The sequence below is a fragment of the Scyliorhinus torazame genome, chromosome 3, assembly GCF_047496885.1.
Source record: "Scyliorhinus torazame isolate Kashiwa2021f chromosome 3, sScyTor2.1, whole genome shotgun sequence".
Taxonomy (NCBI): domain Eukaryota; kingdom Metazoa; phylum Chordata; class Chondrichthyes; order Carcharhiniformes; family Scyliorhinidae; genus Scyliorhinus; species Scyliorhinus torazame.
In genome coordinates this window covers 97,204,290-97,229,519 of record NC_092709.1, presented here as the reverse complement: position 1 = coordinate 97,229,519, position 25,230 = coordinate 97,204,290, and the positions used below count along the sequence as shown (strand labels likewise).

Sequence of the window (25,230 nt, the reverse complement as noted above, 5' to 3'; positions counted from 1 at the left end):
GCCAGCGTGGTCGCCTGTCGGGGGCTGTTGAAAGAGGCCCCCCATGGCGATTTCCCGCGCTCAACAGGCCGAGTGCCCACGGAGTCCTGCCGGCGTCGTTCGCGTGTGGTCCTACCCGGCGGGACCTCGCCATTCTGGCTGCGGGGGACATCCTAGTGGGGGGCGGGAGGAGCTGACTCCGGGGAGGGCCTCCAAGGTGGCCGAGCCCGCGATCGGGGGCAACCGAACGGCGAGCGCGCTCATTCCGGGGGGGAGGGTCTATGTTCCTCTGCGCCGGGCCCCTGTAGGGCTCCGCCATGTTTCCCAGGGCCGGCACTGAGACGGCTGCGGCGCGCATGCGCGGACCTGCACCGTACGTGGCGCGCATGCACAGACCCGCGGCGGCCATGTAGGGCCGGCATTCGGCGCCGGAGCAGCGTACAGTACTCTGGCGCCGTGCTAGCCCACGAGGAAGGGGAGAATGACTGGGCCTGGAGGCCCGTTGACGCCGGTGTCGTTCGTGCCGGTTTTGACGCCAGCGTCAACACTTAGTCAGGATTTCGGAGAATCCCAACCCAGGAGAACTCTCCACTGCCTGAATAAATGCGGCTCCAACAATGCTCAAGAAGCTTGACACCATCTAAGAAGCCCACTGGATCAGCACTTCTATCACCTTAATATTATACTCCCTCTGCCACTGGTACACACAGTACCATGTACAAGAGGCAGTTCACCAAGGTTCCATTCACAGCATCTCCCAAACCTGTGTCTTCTACCATTAGAGGAACATAGGCAGAAGATGCATCGAAACACCAGCACCTGCAAGTTTCCCTCAAAGTCACACGCCTTCCTGACTTGGATCTACAGAACTCTTACTCCATTATTTCTGGATGAAAATCCTGGGTGTTCCTTTCTTTCTTAACAGCCCAGTAGGTGTGCCTACATCAGTTAGATTGTAGTGGTTCAAGAACGTGGCTGACCACCGTCTTTTGAAGGGCAATTAGGGATGGGCAATATTACTGGCCTCGTCAGCAATGTTCACATCCCATGAATATTTTAAAAAAGTAATATTTGTGTATCGTTCTAATATCCTGTCTCAGTCATCTTTGTTCAGCACAATTGCTTTTATTTTAATTTTATGTCATTGCAAATATTACACTGAGCACTCAGTGGACAGAGGTCACAACCATGTTTACATCCAACGCCAAAGAGTCAATAATTAAGTTGCTTCCTCACAACATTGAGAATGAAGAATTAAAAGCTTAATGTTAAACTTTCAGCACATTTGTGCTAAACAGTAAGCAGAAATTGTTCTGAGAATGTTAATGTGAGTGAGATAGGGGCTGGTTTAGCACACTGGGCTAAATCGCTGGCTTTTAAAGCAGACCAAGGCAGGCCAGCAGCACGGTTCGATTCCCGTACCAGCCTCCCTGAACAGGCGCTGGAATGTGGCGACTAGGGGCTTTTCACAGCAACTTAATTTGAAGCCTACTTGTGACAAAAAGTGATTTTCATTTCATTTACACAAACAACCAGAGAGAAGCTACTGGCAAGTCACTATAGTACTGGTAGAAGGCTTTTCTTATCCATAGAATTCTTAGAATCACTACCGTGCAGAAGGCTGCCATTCGGCTCATCGAGTGTGCACAGACCCCCCGAAAGAGCACCCGACCTAGACCCACTCCCCTGCCCTATCCCTGTAACCCCACCTAACCGTCACATCTTTGGACATCAAGGGGCAATTTAGCATGTCCAATCCACCTAACCTGCACATCTTTGGACTGTGGGTGGAAACCGGAGCACCCGGAGGAAATCACTGCAGACACAGGGAGAATGTGCAAACTCCACACAGTCATCCAAGGCCGGAATCCACCCGGGTCCCAGGCGCTGTGAGGCAGCAATGCTAACCCCCGTGCCACCCTGTTATCCATTGATAACTAATTCATAAAAAGTTCATTTCATTGATGTAAATATCATAATTTGATGTGTAAATTATGTATAAATGTTAAGTATTCAATGCCCATAACTGATAATTCTGTCAATAAACTTCATCAGGTCAATTGTAACACCCAACCAGTTGAAATGGCTGTAACTGCTCACTGGGTTAAACTCATCCATGAAGAAACACCAATTTAGTAAATCCTCAGAGTCTGTCAGTTCCGCTGGACATATACAGAAGAGGAGTCAGGACATTATGGAGTGGACCAGATTTTTGAAAGAGAAACATGAAAAAAACGTATGTTACTTAAATGAGAAATAGATGAAAATAGATGGGAATATTTATGTCTGTTCTACTGCGTACAACTGTATCTCTGTTCATTATTGTTCTGGCTGCATTTAATTTCCTTTTTGTTCTGCATTCAGTAAAAAATGCCCACTTATTGTTAAATGGGATTTCTAACATGCCCTGCTATCCATACGTTTTGTGCATAAAAGTCATTTCATTATAAACCAGTATTTTGCATTATTTTAAAGGGACTGGAAATATATTAGTCATTTTATAGAGAAAGTGTGCTTCTCGCGGGCATCAGCTACATTCATTTCTTCTTTCAATGTTGCTTTTAAATTAAACCAGAAGATTTGCTGTTCTACTTCATCCTGCGGCCATTCCAAATAGGTTTTTGTGTTCATCAGTTTCCGAAGTTTGCAGAATCTCTGAGGAATGGTCTGCTTTGGAATCGACTCCAGCAGAACAAGTATGGCTGTATCATCGTTTTCATCAAATAGACGGAAATGGGTATAGTCAAGCTCATACTTGCACCATTCACTTTGAACAAAATGTTGAGACAAAACAAACAGGGTTTTCCTGCTTTTCTCAATGGACTCGATAATGTTGTCAATAATCCACTTTCCTGGGATGAAATCACGCTTATGAAGGCAGAGTGTCAGAGGTGGATGAGCACTTTCTAACTCTCTTACCAGGAAGCTTTCCACCCACTCGGAGTCCATCTCACTGTACGAAACAAAGGCATCATAACAAATATCATTATTCCTCACTTTCTTTGGTTTCCTCTTTGCCTTCAGCCATGCCCATGTCATTTGGATATACCAGATCCAATGGTACTTGTAGCACAGCATCCCAATAATGGCTATTGCCAAACAAATGCCAGCACACAATAAGGCTAGAGACAATGTTGTATGACAATCAAAAAAAGAGCGCTTAGTATTTTGTACCACCATTCCCCTGAGAAACAGAGGTGAATCGCAGATGTAATTCTCTGTTCGGTCCAACAGTTGTACAGTTATGTCGTTATTCATATAAAACAGGAATTCACATGAACAAATGTAATTATTTTTCCCAGCCTCTAAAAATTGAAGCTTCTTAAATGCCTTGATTTCTTCACCTGTGAGTGAGGTAAGTTTATTATTGCCAATCTTCAGAATTTCCATCTTTGGTAAGTGGCCATCACCTGGTAACCTTTTAAACTTATTATTGGACACAATTAATTCTTTGAGCAAAGGGAGATTAACATCAAAACTGCGGAGGGCATTGTTACTTAAATCCAATACTTCAACGTTTGGAGGGATGCATTCTTTTATATGTTTTATCTCACAGCTCGAAAGGTTCAGAAATTGTAGATTTTCTGACCATTTGCATGAAGTCATGTCATGAAACCTATTCTGACTCAAATCTAAATGGGTAAGCTTAGAAAGTGTGGATAATTTTGAGCTTGTCATACCCAGGTATTTCAAATCATTCTTTCTCAAAATAAGATAACGCACAGAAGGCCAAGCTCCTGAACACACAGTTTCCTGCATACCACCATCTTTGAGCAAATTGTCAGTTAAATCAAGGAACTCAACATTTTTTAACATTTTGGATACAGTGCAAGGCATCAGGTGCATGGTTAGCTTTGTAAGTTTAGCTATTTTAATGGATACAAGTAAAGAGCTAATACCTGAAAGATCATAAAATAAATAAAACTTTTTAATGGATATGTTACTTAATGTTAATGAATGTAAAAAGTTGCTTCTTATGGATTTTTTAACTTTCCAGTTTCCAGTTCCTGAAAGCTCACAATCTACAACGACCAGTTCAGATAATTTTGTATTTACCATCGAATTCATAAAACTAAGCACGATACTATCAGTAAGAGAATTATTTCTGAAGGTAAATTTCCTCACTGCTGAATTGTTCACTGTGGGAAATATTGGGTTGTCCATTTTGTCAGGAAATGCTAAGTCTCTCAGCTCTATGTGGGTGGTGGATCCTAACAAATCAGCAAGAATCTGCTGAGCTTGGTCTGGTTTATTCTGAAATATGTTGTGCAAACTCAAGGCAGCATGACTTATGTTTCTGAATGAACTGAAACTTCCATTCTGATACACAAGTAATTTCTCTGCCGTTACAATGAACTCCTCCAACTGCGTAACTCCTACAAAGTCATCTTCCTTTAGATGAGATAGATAAGGGTTGCCAAATTCTAACCATCTGAGTTGTGTCAGATTTGAGAAAATTCTCCCTGGTCCCAAATCTGTGTAATTATTCCCTGAAATGTTGAGAGATAGTAATTTGGAAAGATATTTAAACCAATTGGGTGACAGTTGAGTCAGAAGATTATTTGACAAGTCAAGATACTCCAGTTCTGTGCTGTGCTGGAATGCCTGGTCAGCAATAGACCGGATTTGATTTGATTGCAATACGAGTCTTTTCAGTTTCACATATCTTATGAAATCAGCGTCGTTAATTTGTGAAATCCTGTTGTGAGACAGATCAAACCTTAGCACATTTTCCGATACATGTGGAATATTCTCTAACTTCAACGAAGAGCAGTTGCAGAAGTTGTCAGAGTTGCATTTTTGACAGGCATCGTATAGGGGAGAGTTCCTTTCTAAGAAAACTGTTGGTATAAAAATACATACAACAAGAAGGATCCACAGAGATGGAGCTCTCATTGTTCTTCAGAGGTTCCTGAAATGGAAAAGTAATACCAGCATTAGTGCAATGTAATATTTTTGGCTACTGCTTCCTTAGAGGAATATCTTCTTGGAGGTTCTCAATTATTAGCTGGTCTCTGCAGGATGTTGTTTTAATTCCCGTACATCGAAAAAACCACTTAAACAGTATTTCATCTCCCTTATTGTGGCTCTCCCATCTAAGAATGGGAGAGATATAATAATTAACAAAGAAGCTGTTTGGGTTGTTGGAGGTCCCATGTCCTGTGCCCAACTCACACTTCCAAATTGGTGCTCATTGTGGAGAGGGAAGGCTCAACATCGTCTACAGCAGGAAGTGGGGGAAGGGAACCCTGAAGAGTCAAGCATATCATTTCAGGACAAGTCTGAAACGTGTTTCTTGCTTCATGCCATTTATACATTGCAGACAGAGAACTGGGGTTCGACGGAGGAGGCGCGAAAAGGTATTTGGAAAAAATCAATCTCAGCAGAATAAATGGCATGTGACACCCAAGCATGAAAGGTCAATAATAATCAGGGGCTAAATTTTATGATAACCCCGGGGACAAGATGGCAGGTGAGGCAGGTTAATTTGGGGGTCCATGCCAGCTGTGCCGAATGGAATGGGACTTCCAGCATCCCTAACAGCTGCTGCGCCATAACAATCCTGTGATCCGGAGTAATGTTGCCCTTAGTGTCAAAAAATGTTAGGTGGGGTTACTGGGTTATGGGGATAAGGTGGAGGCGTGGGCTTAGGGAGAGCGCTCTTTCCAAGGGCCGGTACAGACTCGATGGACGGAATGGCCTCCTTCCCGCACTGTAAATTCTATGATTCTATGTCTGCACTGGCTCTCCAAATTATCATTGTGACTTTTAAACTTATTAGACACATTTAATTATTTGAGCAAAGGGAGATTAACATCAAAACTGCGAGGGCATTGTTACTTAAATTCAATACTTCAATATTTGGAGGGATGCATTCTTTTATACATGATGCGGAAATGCCGGCATTGGACTGGGTTGAACACAGTAAGAAGTCTTACAACACCAGGTTAAAGTCCAACAGGTTTGTTTCGAATCACTAGTTTTTGGAGCACAGCTCCTTCCTCAGGTGAATGAAGAGGTGGGTTCCAGAAACATAGATATATACAAAGTCAAAGATGCAAGACGATACTTTGAATGCGACAACGCAGAATCGCCGAGCAGAAACTTATAGCCAAGTTCCGCACACATGAGTACAGCCTCAACCGGAACCTTGGATTCATGTCGCATTACATTCACCCCCCCCCCGCCCCCCCCCCACACCATCTGGCCTGCAAAATCCTACCAACTGTCCTGGCTTGACACAATTCACACCTCTTTAACCTGTGATTATCCCTCTCTCCAGTTGCTCCGTCTGGACCTGTAAAGACTTAATTACCTGCAAAGACTCACATTCAAAGTATCGTCTTGACTTTGACTTTGTCTATATATGATTCTGGAACCCACCTCTTCATTCACCTGAGGAAGGAACTGTGCACCGAAAGCTAGTGATTCGAAACAAACCTGTTGGACTTTAACCTGGTGTTTACACATTTTATTTTTCGGATCAAAAGGTTTAGAAATTGTAGATTTTCTGACCATTTGCATGAAGTCTTCATGTCGCGAAATCTATTCTGACTCAAATCTAAATCCCGCGCCATTCCCCTGCCTTTTCCGCGTACCCCAGCACATTGTTTCTATTCAAATAATCGTCTAATGCTCCCTTGAATGCCTCAATTGAACTTGCCTCCACAATATTTCCAGGCAGTACATTCCAGATCCAAACCACTTGAACATTCAATGTGTGAAAAAGTTTTTCTTACATCAAATTTGCTTCTTTTACAAATCACTAAATCAGTGCCCTCTCATTCTTGATCCTTTTACAAGCAGGAATAATTTCTCCCTATTTACTTTGTCAATTCCCTCAAGATTTTGAACATCTCTATCAAATCGCCTCTTAGCCTTCATACCAGTCCCAACCGCCTGAATCCGTCCTCATAATCCGTGGGCAGCACGGTAGCACAGTGGTTAGCATTGCTGCTTCACAGCGCCAGGGACCCAGGTTCGATACCCGGCTTGGGTCATTGTCTGTGCGGAGTCGGCACGTTCTCCCCGTGTCTGTGTGGGTTTCCTCCGGGTGCTCTGCTTTCCTCCCACAAGTCCCGAAAGACGTGCCTGTTAGGTAATTTGGACATTCTGAATTCTCCCTCTGTGTACCCGAACAGGCACTGGAATGTGGTGACTAGGGGCTTTTCACAGTAACTTCATTGCAGTGTTAATGTAAGCCTACTTGTGACAATAAAAGATAATTAAATTAACTGAAATTTCACATCCCTGGAACAATTTTTGTAAACCTCTTCTGGACACCCGCCAATGTATTCACATCTTTCCTGACACCCAGACCAGTACACAATATTCCAGCTGAGGTCTAACTTGTGTCTTGTATAAGTTCAGCATAACCACCTTTCTCTTGTACTCTAGCTCCTATTAATAAAGCCCAGAATACAATATGCTTTATTAATTGGTCTATCAACCTGCCTTGCCACCTTTAATTAGCTTTTTATTTATTATTTTGTGGAGTATGGATGTCATTGGATGGGCCAGCATTTGTTGCCCATCTCTAATTGCCCTTGAACTGAGTGGCCATTTCAGAGGGCCAAAAGACCATAAGACATAGGAGCAGGATTAGGCCACTCGGCCCATCGAGTCTGCTCCGCCATTCAATCATGGCTGATATTTTCTCATCCCCATTCTCCTGCCTTCTCCCCATAGTCCCTGATCCCCTTATTAATCAAGAACCTATCTATCTCTGTCTTAAAGACACTCAGTGATTTGGCCTCCACAACCTTCTGCGGCAAAGAGTTCAACAGATTCACCACCCTTTGGCTGAAGAAATTCCTCCTCATCTCTGTTTTAAAGGATCGTACCTTTAGTCTGAGGTGGTGTCCTCTGGTTCTAGTTTTTCCTGCAAGTGGAAACATCCTCTCCATGTCCACTCTATCCAGGCCTCGCAGTATCCTGTAAGTTTCAATAAGATCCCCCCTCATCCTTCTCAACGAGTACCGACCCAGAGTCCTCAACCGTTCCTCATACAACAAGTTCTTCAATCCAGGGATCATTCTTGTGAATCTCCTCTGGACCCTGGGCATTTGAGAGTCAACCACAATGCTGTGGATCTGGATTCGAATGTAGGCTAGATCTGGTAGGGATGAAAAGTTTCTTCCCAAAAGGACATAAGTGAACCAGATGGGTTTTTACAACAATTGACAAGGGGTTTCATGGGTATCATTAGCATGGTGGCTCAAGACATGCACTGGAAGCTTCCGGTAGTTAACAAAGATGTTTTTTGATGAAAGGCAAAGGCAGTTAAATAACAGGCACATGACACAGGGTCTTTAGACTTCAGCTCTAGGGTCCACACTTCCTGGGGTCCTGCTCCCAGGGCCCCCTGCAAACTGCCTACTGGCTGGGGTATGCACTCTCCTGCACATCTGACCCAGGGTCAGTCACGTGGTCCGTGGAGCCCGGCCCCCTTAAGGCGCTGCGCTATCACATCCCTCCCCCTCATGTCCCATATTACAACTACCCCAAAAAGCTATGGACAGAAGTTACAAGTGTTGTAAGAGTCAACAAGGGATGGAAAGTCCATCAAAACATCAATCGGTCCAGAGGCTGATAGGACCTTCATAGCCCCGCCATAGGCTCAGCACCCTTCTGGGCAGACAAATTGTCACCTCAGGAAGCAGCACCTCAATGACAGGTGAACTGGCCTCACTGGCCTCCACAGACACAGCTGGCTGGGCAGAATCAAGAGCCCCTGGCTCCCCTTGGCCAGACGGAGTTACAGGGGTGCCCACAATGCTGGTGGGTCTTGTTGACTTCAAGTTGGAGGTCAACACCCCATAACTCCTCAGGTGGTCGACGTGCTTTCTGATGGCCTTACCGTTGACATTGACCACAAATGACACTGGCGCCGACTGGACCACAACCCGTCCTGCTAACCAAACTCGACCTAAAACAGAATTACCGGCCAAAACTGGGTCTCTGCTCTGACCGCTGACTTTTCTGGGAGGCCTGACATGCCTCCACCCCCGCCACCAAATTTGGAAACACAAAATCTGGGCAGCATGGTAGCATAGTGGTTAGCACAGTTGCTCCACAGCTCCAGGATTCCAGGTTTGATTCCCGGCTTGGGTCACTCTGTACGGAGTCTGCACATTCTCCCCGTGTGTGCGTGGGTTTCCTCCGGGTGCTCCAGTTTCCTCCCACAGTCCAAAGATGTGCAGGTTAGGTGGATTGGCCATGCTAAATTGCCCTTAGTGTCCAAAAAGGTTGGGTGGGGTTATTGGGTTACAGGAATAGGATGGAGGTGTGGGTTTGGGTAGAGTGCTCTTTGTAAGGGCCGGTGCAGACTCGGTGGTCGAATGGCCTCCTTCTGCACTGTAAATTCTATGATTCTATGAAAATCTAACCTGGTTTCCAACCGAGAGCCCATGAACAGCTCAGCGGATATGACCTGTCATGTGAGAGTACCTTCTGGGAGGCGCTGAAGGCTGTGATCAGCGATGAAATTATCGCTTATAAAGCACGGAGAGAGAGAGAAGAGAGAGTGGCTAGGCAACAGCTTGCCGACTCCATTCTGCAAGTAGACCGGCGATACGCCAAGGCCCCGACCGTAGAGCTCCTGGTGGAAAGGGAAAAGCTACGAATGGACTTTGACCTGGTCTCCATGAGGAAAGCAGAGCACCAACTCCCCCGGGCACGAGGGACCCTGTACAAGCACGGAAACAAAGCCAGCCATCTGCTGGCTCACCAGCTCAGAAATTAGGCAGCCACGAGGGAAATAGCACAGCTTAGAGACACCAGAGGCAAACTAATAGCGGAGCCGGAAAAGGTAAACAAAGAATTCAAGACCTTCTACCAGGGGCTGGACACCTAGGAGCACCCAGCAGGAGACTTGAGGATGAAGCAGTTTGTCTATAAACTGGACATACCAGTTGTGGGAGAGGATAGAAGACGGGGCCTGGAAGCACCGCTAGAACCGCTAGATTCCGGCTTGGGTCACTGTCTGTGCGGAGTATGCACATCCTCCCTGTGTGTGCGTGGGTTTCCTCCGGGTGCTCCGGTTTCCTCCCACAGTCCAAAGATGTGCAGGTTAGGTGGATTGGCCATGATAAATTGCCCTTAGTGTCCAAAATTGCCTTTGTGTTGGGTGGGGTTACTGGGTTGTGGGGATAGGGTGGAGGTGTTGACCTTGGGTAGGGTGCTCTTTCCAAGAGCTGGTGCAGACTCGATGGGCCGAATGGCCTCATTCTGCACTGTAAATTCTATGATCTATGATCTATGATCTAGAACTGGGAGAAGTCATGGAGAGCATTAGCTCCATGCAGCCAGGGAAGGCGCCGGGACCAGATGGTTTCCCGGCTGACTTTTACAAAAGATTTGTGATGGCACTAGCCCCACATCTGCGGGAGACGTTCATAGATTCACTGGCAAGGGGCACACTGCCGCCTACACTGGCACAAGCCTCAATCTCTCTGATACCCAAGAAAGACAAAGACCCAACAGAATGCGAGTCCCACAGACTCATCTTGCTCTTAAAACATAGACGCAAAAATATTGGCCAAGGTCCTAGCCAAAAAACTGGATGACTGCGTACCGGAGGTGGTAGCAAAAGACCATGTGGTCTTTGTCAAGGGTGGACAGCGAACTTCGACATCAGGCGCTGCTGAACCTGATCATGACCCCATCCGGGGAGGGAACACGTGAGGTGCTCATCTCCCTGGGCGCAGGAAAGGCCTTCGACAAAATCGAATGGAAGTACCTCATAGAGGTACTGGGGCAGTTCTGGCTTGGGACAGGATTCACTCCCTCGGAGAAACTCCTGTACAATGCTTCCACAGCGAATGGATGGAGAAAAATACCACCAGCTCTAAGTACTTCCAGCTGCACAGAGGCACAAGGAAGGATGCCTGTTGTCCCCACTACTGCAAGCCCAAGCGATCGAACAACTGGCGATCGGGCTTAGGGCGTCAAGGAACTGGAAGGGGATCCTGAGAAGAGACAGAGAACAGAGTCTCACTCTAGACGAGTGACCTGCTCCTCTACATGTTGGACCCGTGAAGCAGCATGGAAGGAATCATGGCGCTCTTGAAGGAGTTTGGAGCTTTCTCGGGCTACAAACTTAACCTGAGCAAAATTGGGATTTTCCGGGTGAACCCACAAGGGGCAGGGCAGAGCTGGAGGGAATGCCATTTAAACAGTCCCAACACAAAATCCAATACCTGGCAATCCAAATCACAAGTGGAACCTGACCAACCTGATGGAGGGAGTAAAAAAGGACCTACAGAGATGTAACACACTTCCACTCTCTCTGGCATGGAGAGTGTAAACGATCAAGGTGAACGTACTGCCTCGGTTTCTCTTCCTGTTCAGATCCATCCCGATCTACATCCCCAAGATCTTTTTCAACTCACTAGAAAAACTGATTATAGCACGTGTGTGTGTGTGTGTGTGTGTGTGTGTGTGAGAGAGAGAGACAGGGGGCACCAGAATCCTAAAAAGAGTACTGCAGAGAGCAAGAACCATGGCCCTCCCAAACCTGCAATATTACCACTGGGCATCGACCGCAGAGAGAGTAAAGGGGTGGATAAAAGAGCCAGAAGCTGAGTTGGTGCTTATGGAGGGGGGGCTCTTTCAGAGGGACCTCCCTCTGGGCCCTGGCCACGGCGGCACTCCCATCCCCACCAAATAAATACTCAACGAGCCCAGTGGTGGTAGCAACACTCCGGTCGTGGAACCAACGGCGACTAACTGTCCGCCAAGGCCCCCATCTGCAACAACCACAGGTTCACACCGGTGACAATGGACGCCACCTTCAATAGGTAGAGACAGGACCGGTGGGGGGGGCGGGGGCACTGACAGTTAGGGGGCGGGATTCTCCGTTTCTGAGACTAAATGTTGACGCCAATGCAGAATTTGTGGACTTTCACGACAGCAAAACTGCCGCCGAACCTGGATCGATTCCGCGACTGTGGAGGGGCTAGCACGGGCGCCACGTGGAGTACAATCGATTCCAATGAAAAACGGTGCGGGATTCGCCGGGTCCGTGATTGACACTCGGGAGGCTGACAAGCTGCAACCGCATATACACATTACACTCCCCACACACACTCATCCCAGCCACCAAGGTGGCCCATGCAACTGATCGGTCGGCTGGGGCCAGGGGGCATCTCGGGGTATAGCCTGGGGGGAGGGGAGGGTGACCGCCATATGACCTGTGGCCCTAAGTTCACAGTGGGCTGTTAGTGATGTGTGCAGCTGCATGGCTGCCTTGCCGGCTGCGGCATTGGTGTTCCATGCCCGTCCACCACAACACCACAACCTACCTCTTGGCCACCCCCCCAGCTACTCCCCCTGGCCCTGATAGAAGCCCCCCCCCGGCCAGCTGCACAACTGTCAGTAAACTATGGTGATGTTGAAATTTTCTGTATCCCCTCTCTCTCCCTCAGCAAACACGACGCTGGTTTCACGATTTTTAAAAGCACAAGTGAACCGCCAGTCAGGAACTTGACCCATCGTAAGCAGAGCATCACGGAGGCCCGGAGAATACTGGGTCAGGCATGCGAATGACATGCAAATGGTGTTATGGTACGTGCGTTCCGGACTGCATTGACGCCCTGTTGAGATGAGGGAGAATTGTGATTTGGCGTCAAATCGGTGCCCGCGCGATTTTAGCGTTGCAACCTCTTCTGCGCCCAATCGTGTTTCACGATTTTGCCATCAACCAACGGAGAATCCTGCCCAGGGGCCTTTACACTGACAACAGACTGACAATGTAATAGGAACTGACAGAATAGTTCCAGCTGATGGGGGGGAACGAACTAAGGTACATGCAGGGCAAATACTTCTTACGCAGGGAAATGACGATATACCCACGACCACCACAACAATCGCTGTTAGAGGACCTACTGGACACGGACATCCTAGGGAAAGGGAACAGTGGCGACATATATGGGCGATTATTAAGGAGGGCTAACACCCAACTGGACGAGACGAGAGAGAAGTGGGAGGAGGACTTGGGGTTTGAATTAGGGTGGGGTGTCTGGAGCGAAGCACAGCACAATCCTGCAAAATCCAAGATGGCGCCGGAGCGAGGCGACTTCTTGCAAGCTGTGCCCAGCATACTCTCTAATTCTATCTTTTACTCTCGTTCTATGCTTCTAAAACTTCATTCGAACTCTTTTAAACTCTCTAACAATGTTCTAATTCAATTCCATCAGACCTTTGAATGGACCTACCTCGTATTAAGTTGATCTTTCTCTACACCCTAGCTATGACTGTAACATTACATTCTGCAGTCTCCCTTCCCTCTGTACTGTATGTGTTGTCTGTATAGCAAGAAACAACACTTTTCACTGTATACTAATACATGTGATAATAATAAATCAAATCAAATCAAATCACAGTGTCAACTCCACCTCCACATGCACAAAGGTAAGCCTAATGCAGCCATAAGTGATACACGGAGCCCACTTAACCAGAACCCGAATGAGCAGGTTCTTCCCAGAGGCGGAGGTCAAGTGCGAACGGTGCCAAGGAGGCCCAGTCAACCACACCCACATGTTTTGGTCTTGCCCCAGAATTGCCAGGATTTGGACTGCCTTCTTCAAGCCAATGTCTAATGTGGTTGGGAAGAGGGTGGAGCCATACCAGAGAGTGGCAGTCTTCGGGGTCTCAGAACAACCAGATCTATTCATGAGGAGGAGGGCGGATGCTCTTGCCTTTGCCTCCCTAATCGCCCGCCGGAGAATCCTGGTTGGCTGGTGGTCAGCAGCACCACCCAAAGCTGCCAACTGGCTGTTCGACCTATGGAATTTCTCCAAATGGAGAAAATTAAATTTGCCATCCGAGGGTCGGAGGAGGGTTTCCACAAAACGTGGGCGTCATTCACTCGGTTGTTCCAAGATCAGTTTGTAGCCAACAGCCAATAAGCCAGAGAAAAGGAAAGGGTAGTCATATTACAGAAAGGAAAGGGGGCGGGGGGGGGGGGAAGTGAGAGGGAGGGGGGGAACCCAACCATGCCCAACAAATAGCAATAGATATGGCATCTCACCAATGCAGCTGGAGCTGGACACAAGAGCAGACGAGGGAAGAGGCACGCTAGACGGCACGGGGGGGGGGGGGGGGGGGGTTGTGGGGGGGGGGGGGGGGGGGGGAAGAAAAAGGAGGAATAGGGTGTAAGGGACCCAGCCAGAAACAAATGCCTACTGGAAAACGAAAAACAGGAAACTGTAACCATTGTAAATAACGCAAGATGATTGATGTAAATAACCGTAGCCGGCCGATGTGTAAATATTTCTCTTTATTCTTTTGTCTTCAAATGTATGTCCATGCTTATCCTTGCTCTGTATACTACAAAAATCTCAATAAAAACATTTTTTAAAACTCTGCTTCTCCGTCCACAATTGCTGCCAGACCTGCTGCATTTCTCCAGCATTCTCAGTTTTTATTTCAGATTTCCAGCATCTGCAGTAGTTTGCTTTTAGCTTCCAAGTCAGGGTCTGCGTTTAGAATTGAGGTTAAAGAAAAGCCAAGAAAGTAAATACTTCTCTACTTAGGAATTTTAAAAATCAAAAAGATTTAGTAAGAGTGTTATAGTAGACGATTTAAGTATAAAGTTCACATGATTAATCTCTATTTTGTGTATTCCCAGTCGAGAGTATCGAATTACCATGTGCGCCTGAAACTGACAGCCTTAAATATTTCCACATAACCAGCGGACTTGTGCTGTTATACACTTGGCTAGGGTTTAAGGGAATAGAAGCCCATCGATTTAAAAATACTCTTAAGGTCCTCTGTCTGAAATATTTTCAGATTATCATTGCTCAAGCATTCAGAATGACCGTTTAAAACTCAGTGAATGTTCAGACTCACGTATTTCTTCTTCACGGACGTGTTCTGCAGTAGCTCTTGGTGGAAGGAATCCAAAATTTGCTTCTCTGGTTATACAACCCTACAATTCAAAAACTGAAAATAAAAACCAGGCATACTTTTTACAACAATTAATCAGATCTCTGGGAGTGTGATTAGCACAATATTAGATTCAGCCCAGACCTTTGACTATTACCAAAACTCAGGAAAACAAAATAAACTGGACATGGAACATGGATAGGTTATAAAAGCAATATTGAACTAAATTTATTGAGGTTGCTCTTGTTAGTACAATTTTTACACTTACTTTCATTTGAGAAACAGCGGCACTAAAATCTTGCTGAAGCTGGTCAATACCCGTGATGATTTAACCGAGGAACTGGAAATAAACTGACAGCAGGAATGAAAATTACATCATTAAGAGGAAGAATTACAAACAGACGGTATTGTGAAATATTTGTGCTGGCATTGGAAAATGTCCAGCTTTCAAATGCAGCACCAACTTTGTTTGGTGAAACATCTTAGGCGAGATTCTCTGTTTTCTGACACCAATTTCGTAATCGGTGATTGGGCAGGTAATCCATTTTTATGTCGGAATTGGGGCGCCGCCTGCTTTACGCGGGTTGCGCATGCTCCGCCCCCTGTGAAATGGCATCATCGCGGTGCACGCCGTTGGGACGGCCTCAGGACGTCACCTGAAGGCCTTCCTCCGATGCTCCGCCCCCGATGGGCCGAATTCACGATGGCGCGGGGGACGCGTGGTCCAAGTCATGCGGGAACCCGGCGTGACAGCTGCGGACTGTGCCCTGCGCCGCCACAGTTGGTCGGGAGCCGTGCTGCTGGCCGGAGGGTTGGTTGAGGGCTGGGGGGGGGGGGGGGGGGGGGGGGGGGGGTGCTGGCCACGGGGTGGCAAGGTTGTGTCCAGGGGGGCACTATCTGGCAGGTCGCGTCCATGCACGACCGGTGCCACGTTGTACGGCGCGACCGTTGCAGGTCGTTGCTGTGAGCATGCGCAGCCACGGACCCGGCAATTCTCCGGACATTTATTTTGTTTTACATGGCGCAGCTGCTAGCCCCTCACCGATCGGAGGATCGGTGAGGGGAGCCGCCAATTTCTCCACATAAAATGCCACGGCTCCTCCGGACATCGCCTCAAAATCAAAGAAACTAGCCCCTTAAATTTGATGTTTTAATAAAAAATCACAAACTCTTTGAAAAAACAAAGGAGTTTCCCAGACCAAGAAACATAATTTTTAAGAAAGAAATCACTTCTCCTGACCGCCGTCCGATGAGCAACACTGTTGTGGTGTGAGCTGTGCCTCAGTTGGAGCATCTCGCCTATGAGTTCAAAAGTTGTGATTTTAAGCCCCACTTCAAAAATTTCAACACAATCTCCAAGCTGCCACACAAATAGGTCTATTGAATGGAGTGTTAAAATGGGGCTGATTACCCTCAAATGGATGCAAAAGATCCCATGGTAATATTTTGGGGCTTGGCAGCTCTCTCAGCTGTTGTGCCAAATATTAAGCCCTCAACTAACAATATGAAACAAATTATCTGGTCATTATCACAATATTGGTCGTGGGGCCTGGCTGTTGTGCTCCCAACATTATAATGTCCATATGAACTTCCGGTGGTGGTGATGTGCTGAGGGTCGCACAAAAGGTGGCTCTCCCTTGGGAACTTCCATTTAGGCCCTTTTAACCCATAAATTGGACACCAAAGCAACCCTACTCTCACCCCAAACTAACAACTACACGAGGAAATGCCCTAAAACCAGCCACAGAGCTGCAAAAATAATAGTAATAGTAAAAGTCGGAAGAGGAGGATCCAGGCCTCACAGCGAGGAGACACATGGACCGAAACGGAGCACAGCATGGCAGACCGAGCAAGATCTCCAATGCAAACGCCAGCCCACCCACCGATGGAGCCATGGATGGAGTTTCTTTCAATAGAGCTCTAAAAATACAGGGATCCTATAAAGCAAGACATCATGTCAGCTATGAGGTCAGCCAGGGAAACTGCTCTGGCCCCCATCAAAGAAGCATTGGAAAGAACAGAGCAGAGACTGGAGACACAGGAAGCCACAGTGCAGGACCTGAAAAACGGCCACTGACCAGAGCAATCAAGTGACCTCACTAGAGGCCAAGGTGGGAAGGTAACAACCCAGAGAGCACTGAAAGGGAATGGGGTGATATGCCTGCAGACAATATTGTGTATAGTTGGTGGTGTGACCTACAAAAAGCAGGTGGCAGTACAGATCTACCATGTGGTCTGGAGACATCAGTAAGGTGACACCCAACTCTCATCAGGATGTTGTAAGGCATACATGAGGGTAGTTCCAGGAGAGTCTAATGTAACTCTATGATAACTTGGTCTGTATTCATTCTGATCGTTACCTTACCATATGTACACCTCAATAAAACATTGTTCTGGCTGAGTCACCAGCAGTTCCATAGATTCATTGCAAGACAAGATTACAGAACACAACAGGGAAGGTGGAAGATCAGGAAAACAGGCCCGGCCTCCAGAACCTAAGGATTGTCAGACTACCTGAGGGCACAGAGGGCAGAAACCCGACAGAATATGTTGCGAGGACGCTCGGGAAGCTGGTTGGAGGGGAAGGAGTCATCAGGCCCGAGGTAGAGACGACCACAGGTCACTCTGGCAAAGGCCCAAATCAGGAGAACCACTGCGGGCGATTATACTGAAACTCCATGGGCGGGATTCTCCATTAGCCAACACCGAAATCAGGAAAGGCGATTGGGCGGAGAATTTGTTCCAATGCCAAAATTGTGGCAGGCGCCGATTTGACACCAAATCGCAATGCTCCAATGCGTTCTGGAACGCACATACTGTAGACACTGTTTGCATATCATTAGCAGGTCCATCCCAGTATTCTCCGCCTCCGATGGGCCGAGTTCCCGACGGTGCGGTTCACTTGTGCTTGTAAGAATCGTGAAACTGGCGTGGTAGCTGCTGAGGAAGAGAAAGGGGATACAAGAAGTGTCCAACATCGCCATAGTGTGCTGATAGTTGTGCCACTGGCCGGGCTGGGGGTGGGGGGTTCTGCCAGGGCCGAGGGGAGTAGTGGGGGGTGGCCAGACGGTGGGGTCGGAGTGGACAGGCAGGGAACACCATTGCCACAGCCGGCAAGGCAGCCATACAGCTGCGCACACCACTAACAGCCCACTTTGAACTTAATTCCATAGGTATCTCCCGAGGGCACCACCAGTGCCTTCTGGCCCTTGTCGACCCATCAGCTCTATTGGCCCCCTCCAGCACAACCAGTGCCATCTTATTGTCTGGGATAAGTGAGTCTGGGAGAGTGTATGTGCAGCTGCAGCTTGTCAGCCTCCCAAGTGCCAATCACGGACCCGGCGAATCCCGCACCGTTTTCCAATGGAAAAGATTGCGTTCCACGCGGCACCGGTGCTAGTCCCTCAATAGTAGTGGAATCGGTCCAGGTGTGGCACCACTTTTTCTGTCGTGAAAATCTACAAATTCTGTGTTGGTGTCAATACTTAGACTCAGAAGCGGAGATTCCCACCCCGTAAGTTTCAGGGTACAGAGAAGGGACAGAACCGGGCGAGGAGCACACAGTAATGTAGATGGGAGGTGCCAGCGGTACAACTGTCAGCACACTATGGCGATGTTGGGCACTTTCCGTATCCCCTCTCTCTCCCTCAGCAGCCGCCACACCGGTTTCACCATTTTTATAAGCACAAGTGAATCGTACCGCCGGGAACTCGGCCCACCGGACATGACCTGACCAGAGATTAATGGGGCCAAGGCTTTATTTAAAAACAAGGTGCAGTTTGGAATGCTGTACCCAGTGAGATTTTGGGTAACCTACGTCAACAAAGAACACTATTTGAACACACCAGAGGATGCAAATGAGTTAATCCGGAAAAGGGGCTGGAAAGACAGCAATAATAGACAAGTAAGAACTCTTAAATGAGACTTTCCTTTTCTGGGCTGAATGCTTACATGACCTTGGGGAGGATGAGAGGGGGGAGAGAAAGCAGAGATACACTGAAACAAGAAGGGGGGGAAGACAAAACGGGCTGAGGGCAGAGATAGCTGTGTCCGGGGGGAGCCACCACGCTGGTAGTTAGTGTGTGGAAGTAAGGGGGGGGCGGCGTAGCACCTGAAAGGGAGGGAGCGCCTGGCAGAAGGGGAGGGACAAAACAAAGAACCAGGGGAAGGGGGAATGAAGGGCAAATTGGGGGGAGATAACAAGGGGAATCAAAGAGGGGGAGCAACAGGGGTACGGGAAACTGAAGAAGGAACGGCAAGGGTAGATGGGCTCCTTGTGGGGGGGGGGGGGGTCAGGGACTAGGAAGGGGAGAGAGGGTAGAATGCTGGTTACAACTGGTCACACATGGGGGCAGCTGTAACAAAGGTGAAAATGGTGGCCATCTTGGATGCTCCTAAACACTGATGCCAAAGTCCTGGCAAAGGCCCTGGCGAGTGACTGGAGAGATGCATGCCAGAGGTAGTTGCGAACGGTCAGACGGACTTTGTCAAGGGCAGACAGCTAACGGCGAATATTAGACGCCTGCCGAATGTGATTATGACCCCACCCGGAGAGGAGACACCAGAAGTGATCATCTCCCTAGTTTCAGAAGAGGCCTTCGACAGAATCGACTGGAGGTACCTCATGGAAGTACTGGAACAGTATGCGTTTGGGCTGGGGTTCACCTCATGGTTGAAACTACTATCCAACACTCCTATGGTGAGTGTATGGACAAACACCACCAGCTCTGAATATTTACGGCTGCACGGAGGCACAAGGCAGGATACCTGTTGTGGGAAAATCAACCACTTCGGGAGTCAGACTTGCTGTGTTCAATCAGTGCAGTTTATTGTTACACGAAGCTTCGGGAGAAAGCGTACGTACCCCGCGGTACAGTAGCCAACTTTTCTCATGGTTTGAATGGCAGTCATTCATTTTATACTTTGGGTTCACAATGAGCCCAGATACAAAACAATTATCACCTTGTTATCTTTAAACAGCCACTTCGGGTTCACAATGAGCCCAGATATAAAACAATTATCACCTTGTTATCTTTAAACATTTTATAGATTGTACATCGCTATTTGTAAGCGTTTTGACATTTACACATGGTTATAGTTAAAGAGGTTTTACAGGTTACAGGTAGCAGCAGGAAAGCAGTAACGATTGTCCCTTTGTTTTAGGAAATGGCCCAAGACATTCGTATTAGCATATCATTGTGTACACCTTGGCTGAAGTCAGCTTTATTCGAGTGCTGTCCCGCATTTATGTACTTCTTAATCTTCCTGTCTGGCTCCCTTTGTCCTGTATCTGTTCCTATCTGTCCCACTGGCACCCCGCTGGGCTCCAGGCATCAGTTATGTCTGCTTTATTCTCTGTGTCTCCATCTTGTCTGTCAGGCAGCCATCTTCTGTGCCAAGTGCCCTTCTGAACCATTTCCCACTTCAATACCCATTGTCCTCACTGCTATTTGCCCTGCCAATTGAGCCACTGGTTATCGCCCTTAGAGTAGCAAAGTAGTGGAGAGGCATCTAGAGGGGAGAAAAGGAGTATGGAGTTTCACTCTCCGTGGATGGTCTGCTCCTCTACATCTCAGACCTCCTGGCCAATATGGGAGGAATAATGGAACTCCTAAGGGAGTTTGGAGCCTTTTCCGGTTACAACCCCCAGGGTGGAGAACCAGAGCTGGGAGAGCTGCCGTTCAAGCTGGCCCAAACCAAATTCCGATACCTGGGGATCCAGATAGTCCACAACTGGACACAAATCCACAAGTGGAACCTATCGAGTCTAGTGGAAGAGATGGAGGTGGGATCCTGCTCTCCCTGATTGTGGGAGGGCAAATAATCAAAATGTACATGCTGCCAAGATTCCTCTTCCTATTCAGATCACTCCCGATCTTCATCCCCAAGGCATTCTTCACCAAAGCAGACAAACTCATCATGGCATTTGTGTGGGGAGGGAAGAACCCTAGGATATGTAAAAGTGTCCTGCAAAGAAGGAGGAACATGGGGGGCTTGGACCTTCTGAACCACCTATTGTACCACTGGGTAGCCAACGTAGAAAGGGAATGAGGGTGGATCAAGGAGTCGGAGGTGGAATGGGTGAGAATGGAGGAGACCTCCTGCATGGAGACATCCCTCCGAGCACTGGCCATGGCCCCACTCCCAATTCCCCCAGCCAAGTACTCAAGGAGCCCGGTGGCAGTGGCCACTCTGAAGATGTGGAACCAACTCATGCACCACTTCCATCTGAGTGCGATGCCCACCATGGCCCCCAGCTGCAGAAATCATAAATTCACCACTACAGTACTGACGGTAGGGGACCTATACCTAGACAGCAGAGTAGCAACCCTGGGGGAACTAATGGAAAAACCCCAGTTCCTGAAAGGGAACGAGCTCCGGTACATGCACCTAATGAACTCCCTCCGCAAGGAGACAGCAGCGTTCTCCCAGCAACCGACACACTCCTTCCTGGACAGACTTCTGATATGGGACGAATTAGGGAACGGTGGTTGCTGCGACATGTATGGTCTACAACTAGATGAAGTAAGGGCCCTGCTGGATGAGAAAGGGGAAAAATGTGAGGAAGAGGTAGGCACAGAGATAGGGGGGGGGCTCTGGATCGAGGCACTGCATAGGGTGAACTCCACCTCTTTATGCGCAGGGTTGAGTCTAACGCAACTAAAGGTAGTGCACAGAGCGCACTTGACCAGAACACATATGAGCGGGTTCTTCTCCGAGGTGGAGGCCAAATGTGAACAGTGCCAGGGAGGCCCGGCCAACCACGCCCACATGGTCTGGTCTTGCCCCAGACTTGTCTGGTACTGGACCGCCTTTTTCGAGGGCATGTCCAAGGTTGTGGGAGTGAGGGTGGAGACATGCCCACTAGTGACAGAGCTCTTTATGGTGAGAGGGGCAGACGCCCCAGCCTTTGCCTCCCCGATCGCCAGTCAGAAACTCCTGCTCGGCTGGAGATCAGCACCACCACCCAAGGCCACAGACAGGCGGTGCAACCTAGCGGAATTCCTCAAATTGGAAAGGTAAAATGCACCATCAGCAGATTGGAGGAAGGCTTTGGCAACACATGGAAGCAATTTACCAACCTGTTTGAGGACCTGTTCGTGACCAGCAACCAATAAGGGAGGGGGGGGCGTGTAGGGAGGGGGGACTGAAAGATAAAGGAAGAGAAGGGGGGGGAATATGATAAGGGAGGGGGGAAGACACCATCCAGAGTACAGTGGAGAGAAGGAAATCGGAGCACCCGGAGAAAACCCATGCAAACACAGGGAGAATATGCAAATTCCACTCAGACAATCACCCAAGGCTGGAATCGAACCCTGGTCCCTGGCGTTGTGAGGAGCAGTGCTAACCACTGTATCGCCCCGGTTGCTTGCAGGCTTCCTTGGTGGGGGCTTCCCTTGTTCAAATTAGGCACTCAGGGGGCAAATGCGTTCGTTGTCAGCGCAAATGGCAACACAGGTGGAATTCCCGTGAGAATCGGAAAATAATATTCTTGTCGGCAAGATCTAATTTTCTCATTTTTCCTTCCCTTCTCCGATGATGTGTTGAGGATTCGGTCCAAATTTCAAAAAATTGTAATAGATTTAAACGTAATTAGAGGGCTTTCCCACAATATATTCCCCCCTCACTGAATATTCATACCTTGCCAACATGATGTGACTCCAGCATGATTTACAACAGCTACTCAAAATCCTGAAGCAGTCGAGGGGAACCTACATGGATCACAAAGGTAAGTCCAGGCATGGAGGGGAGAGGGGCTTTTCCAGGGAGTGCCCTGGCATTGCCCCTGGCACTGCCCCTTGCAGTTCCAACTTGGCAGTGCCAGGGTAGCAATTCCATGGATTGGCCCACTGGGGATCCATACTGGGGTGGGGTTGCACTTATGAATGGGGGGGTGGTGGCATGCCATGCCTGTGTGGAGGGGCTGGAACTGTGCCTCTGTGGGGGAATGATATTTCCCGATGTCTGTGGAGGGGGGTAGGGGGTTTGTGCCCATGTGGGATGGGGTCACCTCGATGCCTGTCTGGAGGTTGGGTGGGTGGTCCCTAGTGCCCGTGGGGGGTGGGATTTATTTATCACACTGATCGGGGCGCCATCTTTAAAGATGGCGCCCCAATCTCTCTGGAGGCAGCGTTGCCGATGCTATCAGGCCTCCTCGCCAACCCTGTTAGAGTGATGACAGAAAACACAACCCCAGATTTTCTGTATATAGTGTGCCAGAGAATCTAGAGAGAAAACCCAGCCATATAGCTGGAGAGATACATGCCAGTTTTCTCCCTGATACTGACACTCTGGCAAATGATGGGAAGATTCCGCCCTCAGTGTCTAAGTGAGGGACCCGGCTTTGGGAAGTGGGGGGCCTGCTGAGAGCTATACCCTTGACCTTGTTGCCCCCCCCCCCCAAGCTTACGAACCCCTTCCTCCCATGGCCTGGGATCCAGCGACAGTACAAGGTCTGGGTTGGGGGTAGAACTAGCAGAATCACATTTATGTTGATTACAATCTTTTATTTTCCTTGAAACATTAAAACTACCCTTCTGTTACCTCTCACATAAAATGAGTCCCTTGAAACATGCTTACAAACTTCTCACGTAACGAAGTGTAGCCACAGAGCCTTTGCCTAGCTCACTGTATTTACTAGCCTCAGACTGACATGACAGCTGTACGATACCAAATCCTTTGAAGGTATATCAGGACAAAAATTAGTAGTCATGCCTCTCATGAAAGGTTATTTATAAGCTGCTAATCACATAGTATGCTGGTACATAGTCATACATGTTACTATTTTTTACAATTATTTAATACCACAAGAAAACTTTGTCTTACAATAGTAAAGTTGAAAGGCTTCTCTCAGCTTCTCAAATTGCCCAAGTTCATCATGAAGGTACTTCAGCAAACAAAGTATTAAAAATCAGTTAAGAAAAATGCAGGTCCGGCATTTATTAGGAATGCTCGACGGTAATGTGCATTCTGTGTCGCTTGAGCTCCCCTTTCACAGAACCAAATCTAATTATCTGACCAGCTAAAGGAATCAAACAATAGTGCATTACCATAGAAATTCTGCATGTTTGTCACAGTTGACAGTTCTATTTCACAAAGGGTCACCCTGCCCCATGCAGACTCTGGGAAACTCCCTGGGCCAGGCTTGCATTTTTGCCTTTAACTCACTGGCTAAGATAGAATAGTGAGAAGACTTACAACACCAGGTCCAACAGGTTTGTTTCGAATCACTTGCTTTCGGAGCTAGATGGAATAATATGAACAATAGTTCTTATCCAATCTCTACCGACACACACACATGCAGGCATATAAACAGATACACACAATATAATGAAGCATCCTTGTGATATATGCATTCCACGAATGAGTGAAACTTCAGCAAATACTCAAATAAAATAATGCTCAAACCATTTAACTCTACTTCCCCTGCACTTGCAATATTCTGATCATGAGGAATATCTTAAAGTGGCACATAAAATGCTTTTTAGAGTAAAAGTGTCAACCTTCCTAACAATAGATGCTCCTGGTAATGTTAATATGATTTATAATTTGATGTGATTATCATGTAGTCGCATGAACATGACTTCAGTCACTGTTCGAATGCCGTCATTTTCAAAATCAGGGTTGTGACTCACGGGTGGGTCCGAGTGGGTGTCGGGAGGGTCGCAGGGCCATCGGTCACGGTGTTCCAGATTGCGGGAAGAAGTGCTTTTAAAAATGTTGTCCGTCCCGTGCATGCCAGTGCGCAGACCCGGAGCCCAGCCAAGTAGACCACCTCCTCCTGACGTCAGCACGCTGACCCAGAAACAGATTCTTTTTAAAAATCGATGGAGTCTTCCCTCCAGAAGCGACAGCAGAAAGCAAGTCATGCCCCCCGTACTCTGATATCACATGCTCTGGACACAAGAGAGATTCCTCAATTTTGTAGCTGCCAGCAGTTCTGGTGTGAGTTCCAGGGCCTCTGGTGAACAACCTATTAAGAAGCTGTAATCAGGAACAAAGCAGTATAAAGATGATTTCTTGAAATACAGATTTATTAATAGTGCCACTGCAAATCAGAATGCAATGCCTATGTGTGTTATATGCAGGGAAGTACTGGCAAATGAAAGTTTAAAACCCTCAAAACTTCAAAGGCATTTGAAGACTAAGCATGGTGAGTTTGAGGACAAACCTCTTGATTTTTTTCAACGGATGCAATGAGAACTTAAATAATCAGCTGAAGTCCTTAGCAGAAATGTAATATTGAATGACAAAGCAAATAAGATTGTGAGGACCAAGCAGGCTCACTTGTCACATTAAAGGTAAGCAAAAATGGTGGATCGTGTAGTTCAGGGGGCGTGGGTGCAAGGTTCAGGTGGCGTG

At 47.7% G+C, this 25,230-nt stretch overlaps 1 protein-coding gene across 2 annotated transcripts; it reads right to left on the bottom strand.

Annotated features, from left to right (window-relative positions):
* Positions 1 to 1,084: 1,084 nt before the first annotated feature.
* Positions 1,085 to 23,832, bottom strand: LOC140408599 (toll-like receptor 2 type-2). Of its 2 annotated transcripts, none has more exons than XM_072496015.1 (4): positions 23,695 to 23,832; positions 15,137 to 15,219; positions 14,833 to 14,911; positions 1,085 to 4,891 (listed from the first exon to the last, which is right to left on the bottom strand). In XM_072496015.1, exon 4 carries the CDS (start codon positions 4,873 to 4,875, stop codon positions 2,473 to 2,475), a length of 2,403 nt encoding a protein of 800 aa, XP_072352116.1. In that variant the 5' UTR covers positions 4,876 to 4,891; positions 14,833 to 14,911; positions 15,137 to 15,219; positions 23,695 to 23,832; the 3' UTR covers positions 1,085 to 2,472. The 2 variants fall into 2 exon arrangements, 1 of the variants encoding a protein (XP_072352116.1); XR_011940147.1 differs by lacking the exon at positions 1,085 to 4,891 and adding an exon at positions 14,243 to 14,459.
* Between the last annotated feature and the right edge of the window lie 1,398 nt (positions 23,833 to 25,230).

Excerpts from the sequence above, each read along its gene's own strand:
- LOC140408599 (XM_072496015.1), bottom strand. The coding sequence starts at position 4,875 with ATGAGAGCTCCATCTCTGTGGATCCTTCTTGTTGTATGTATTTTTATA.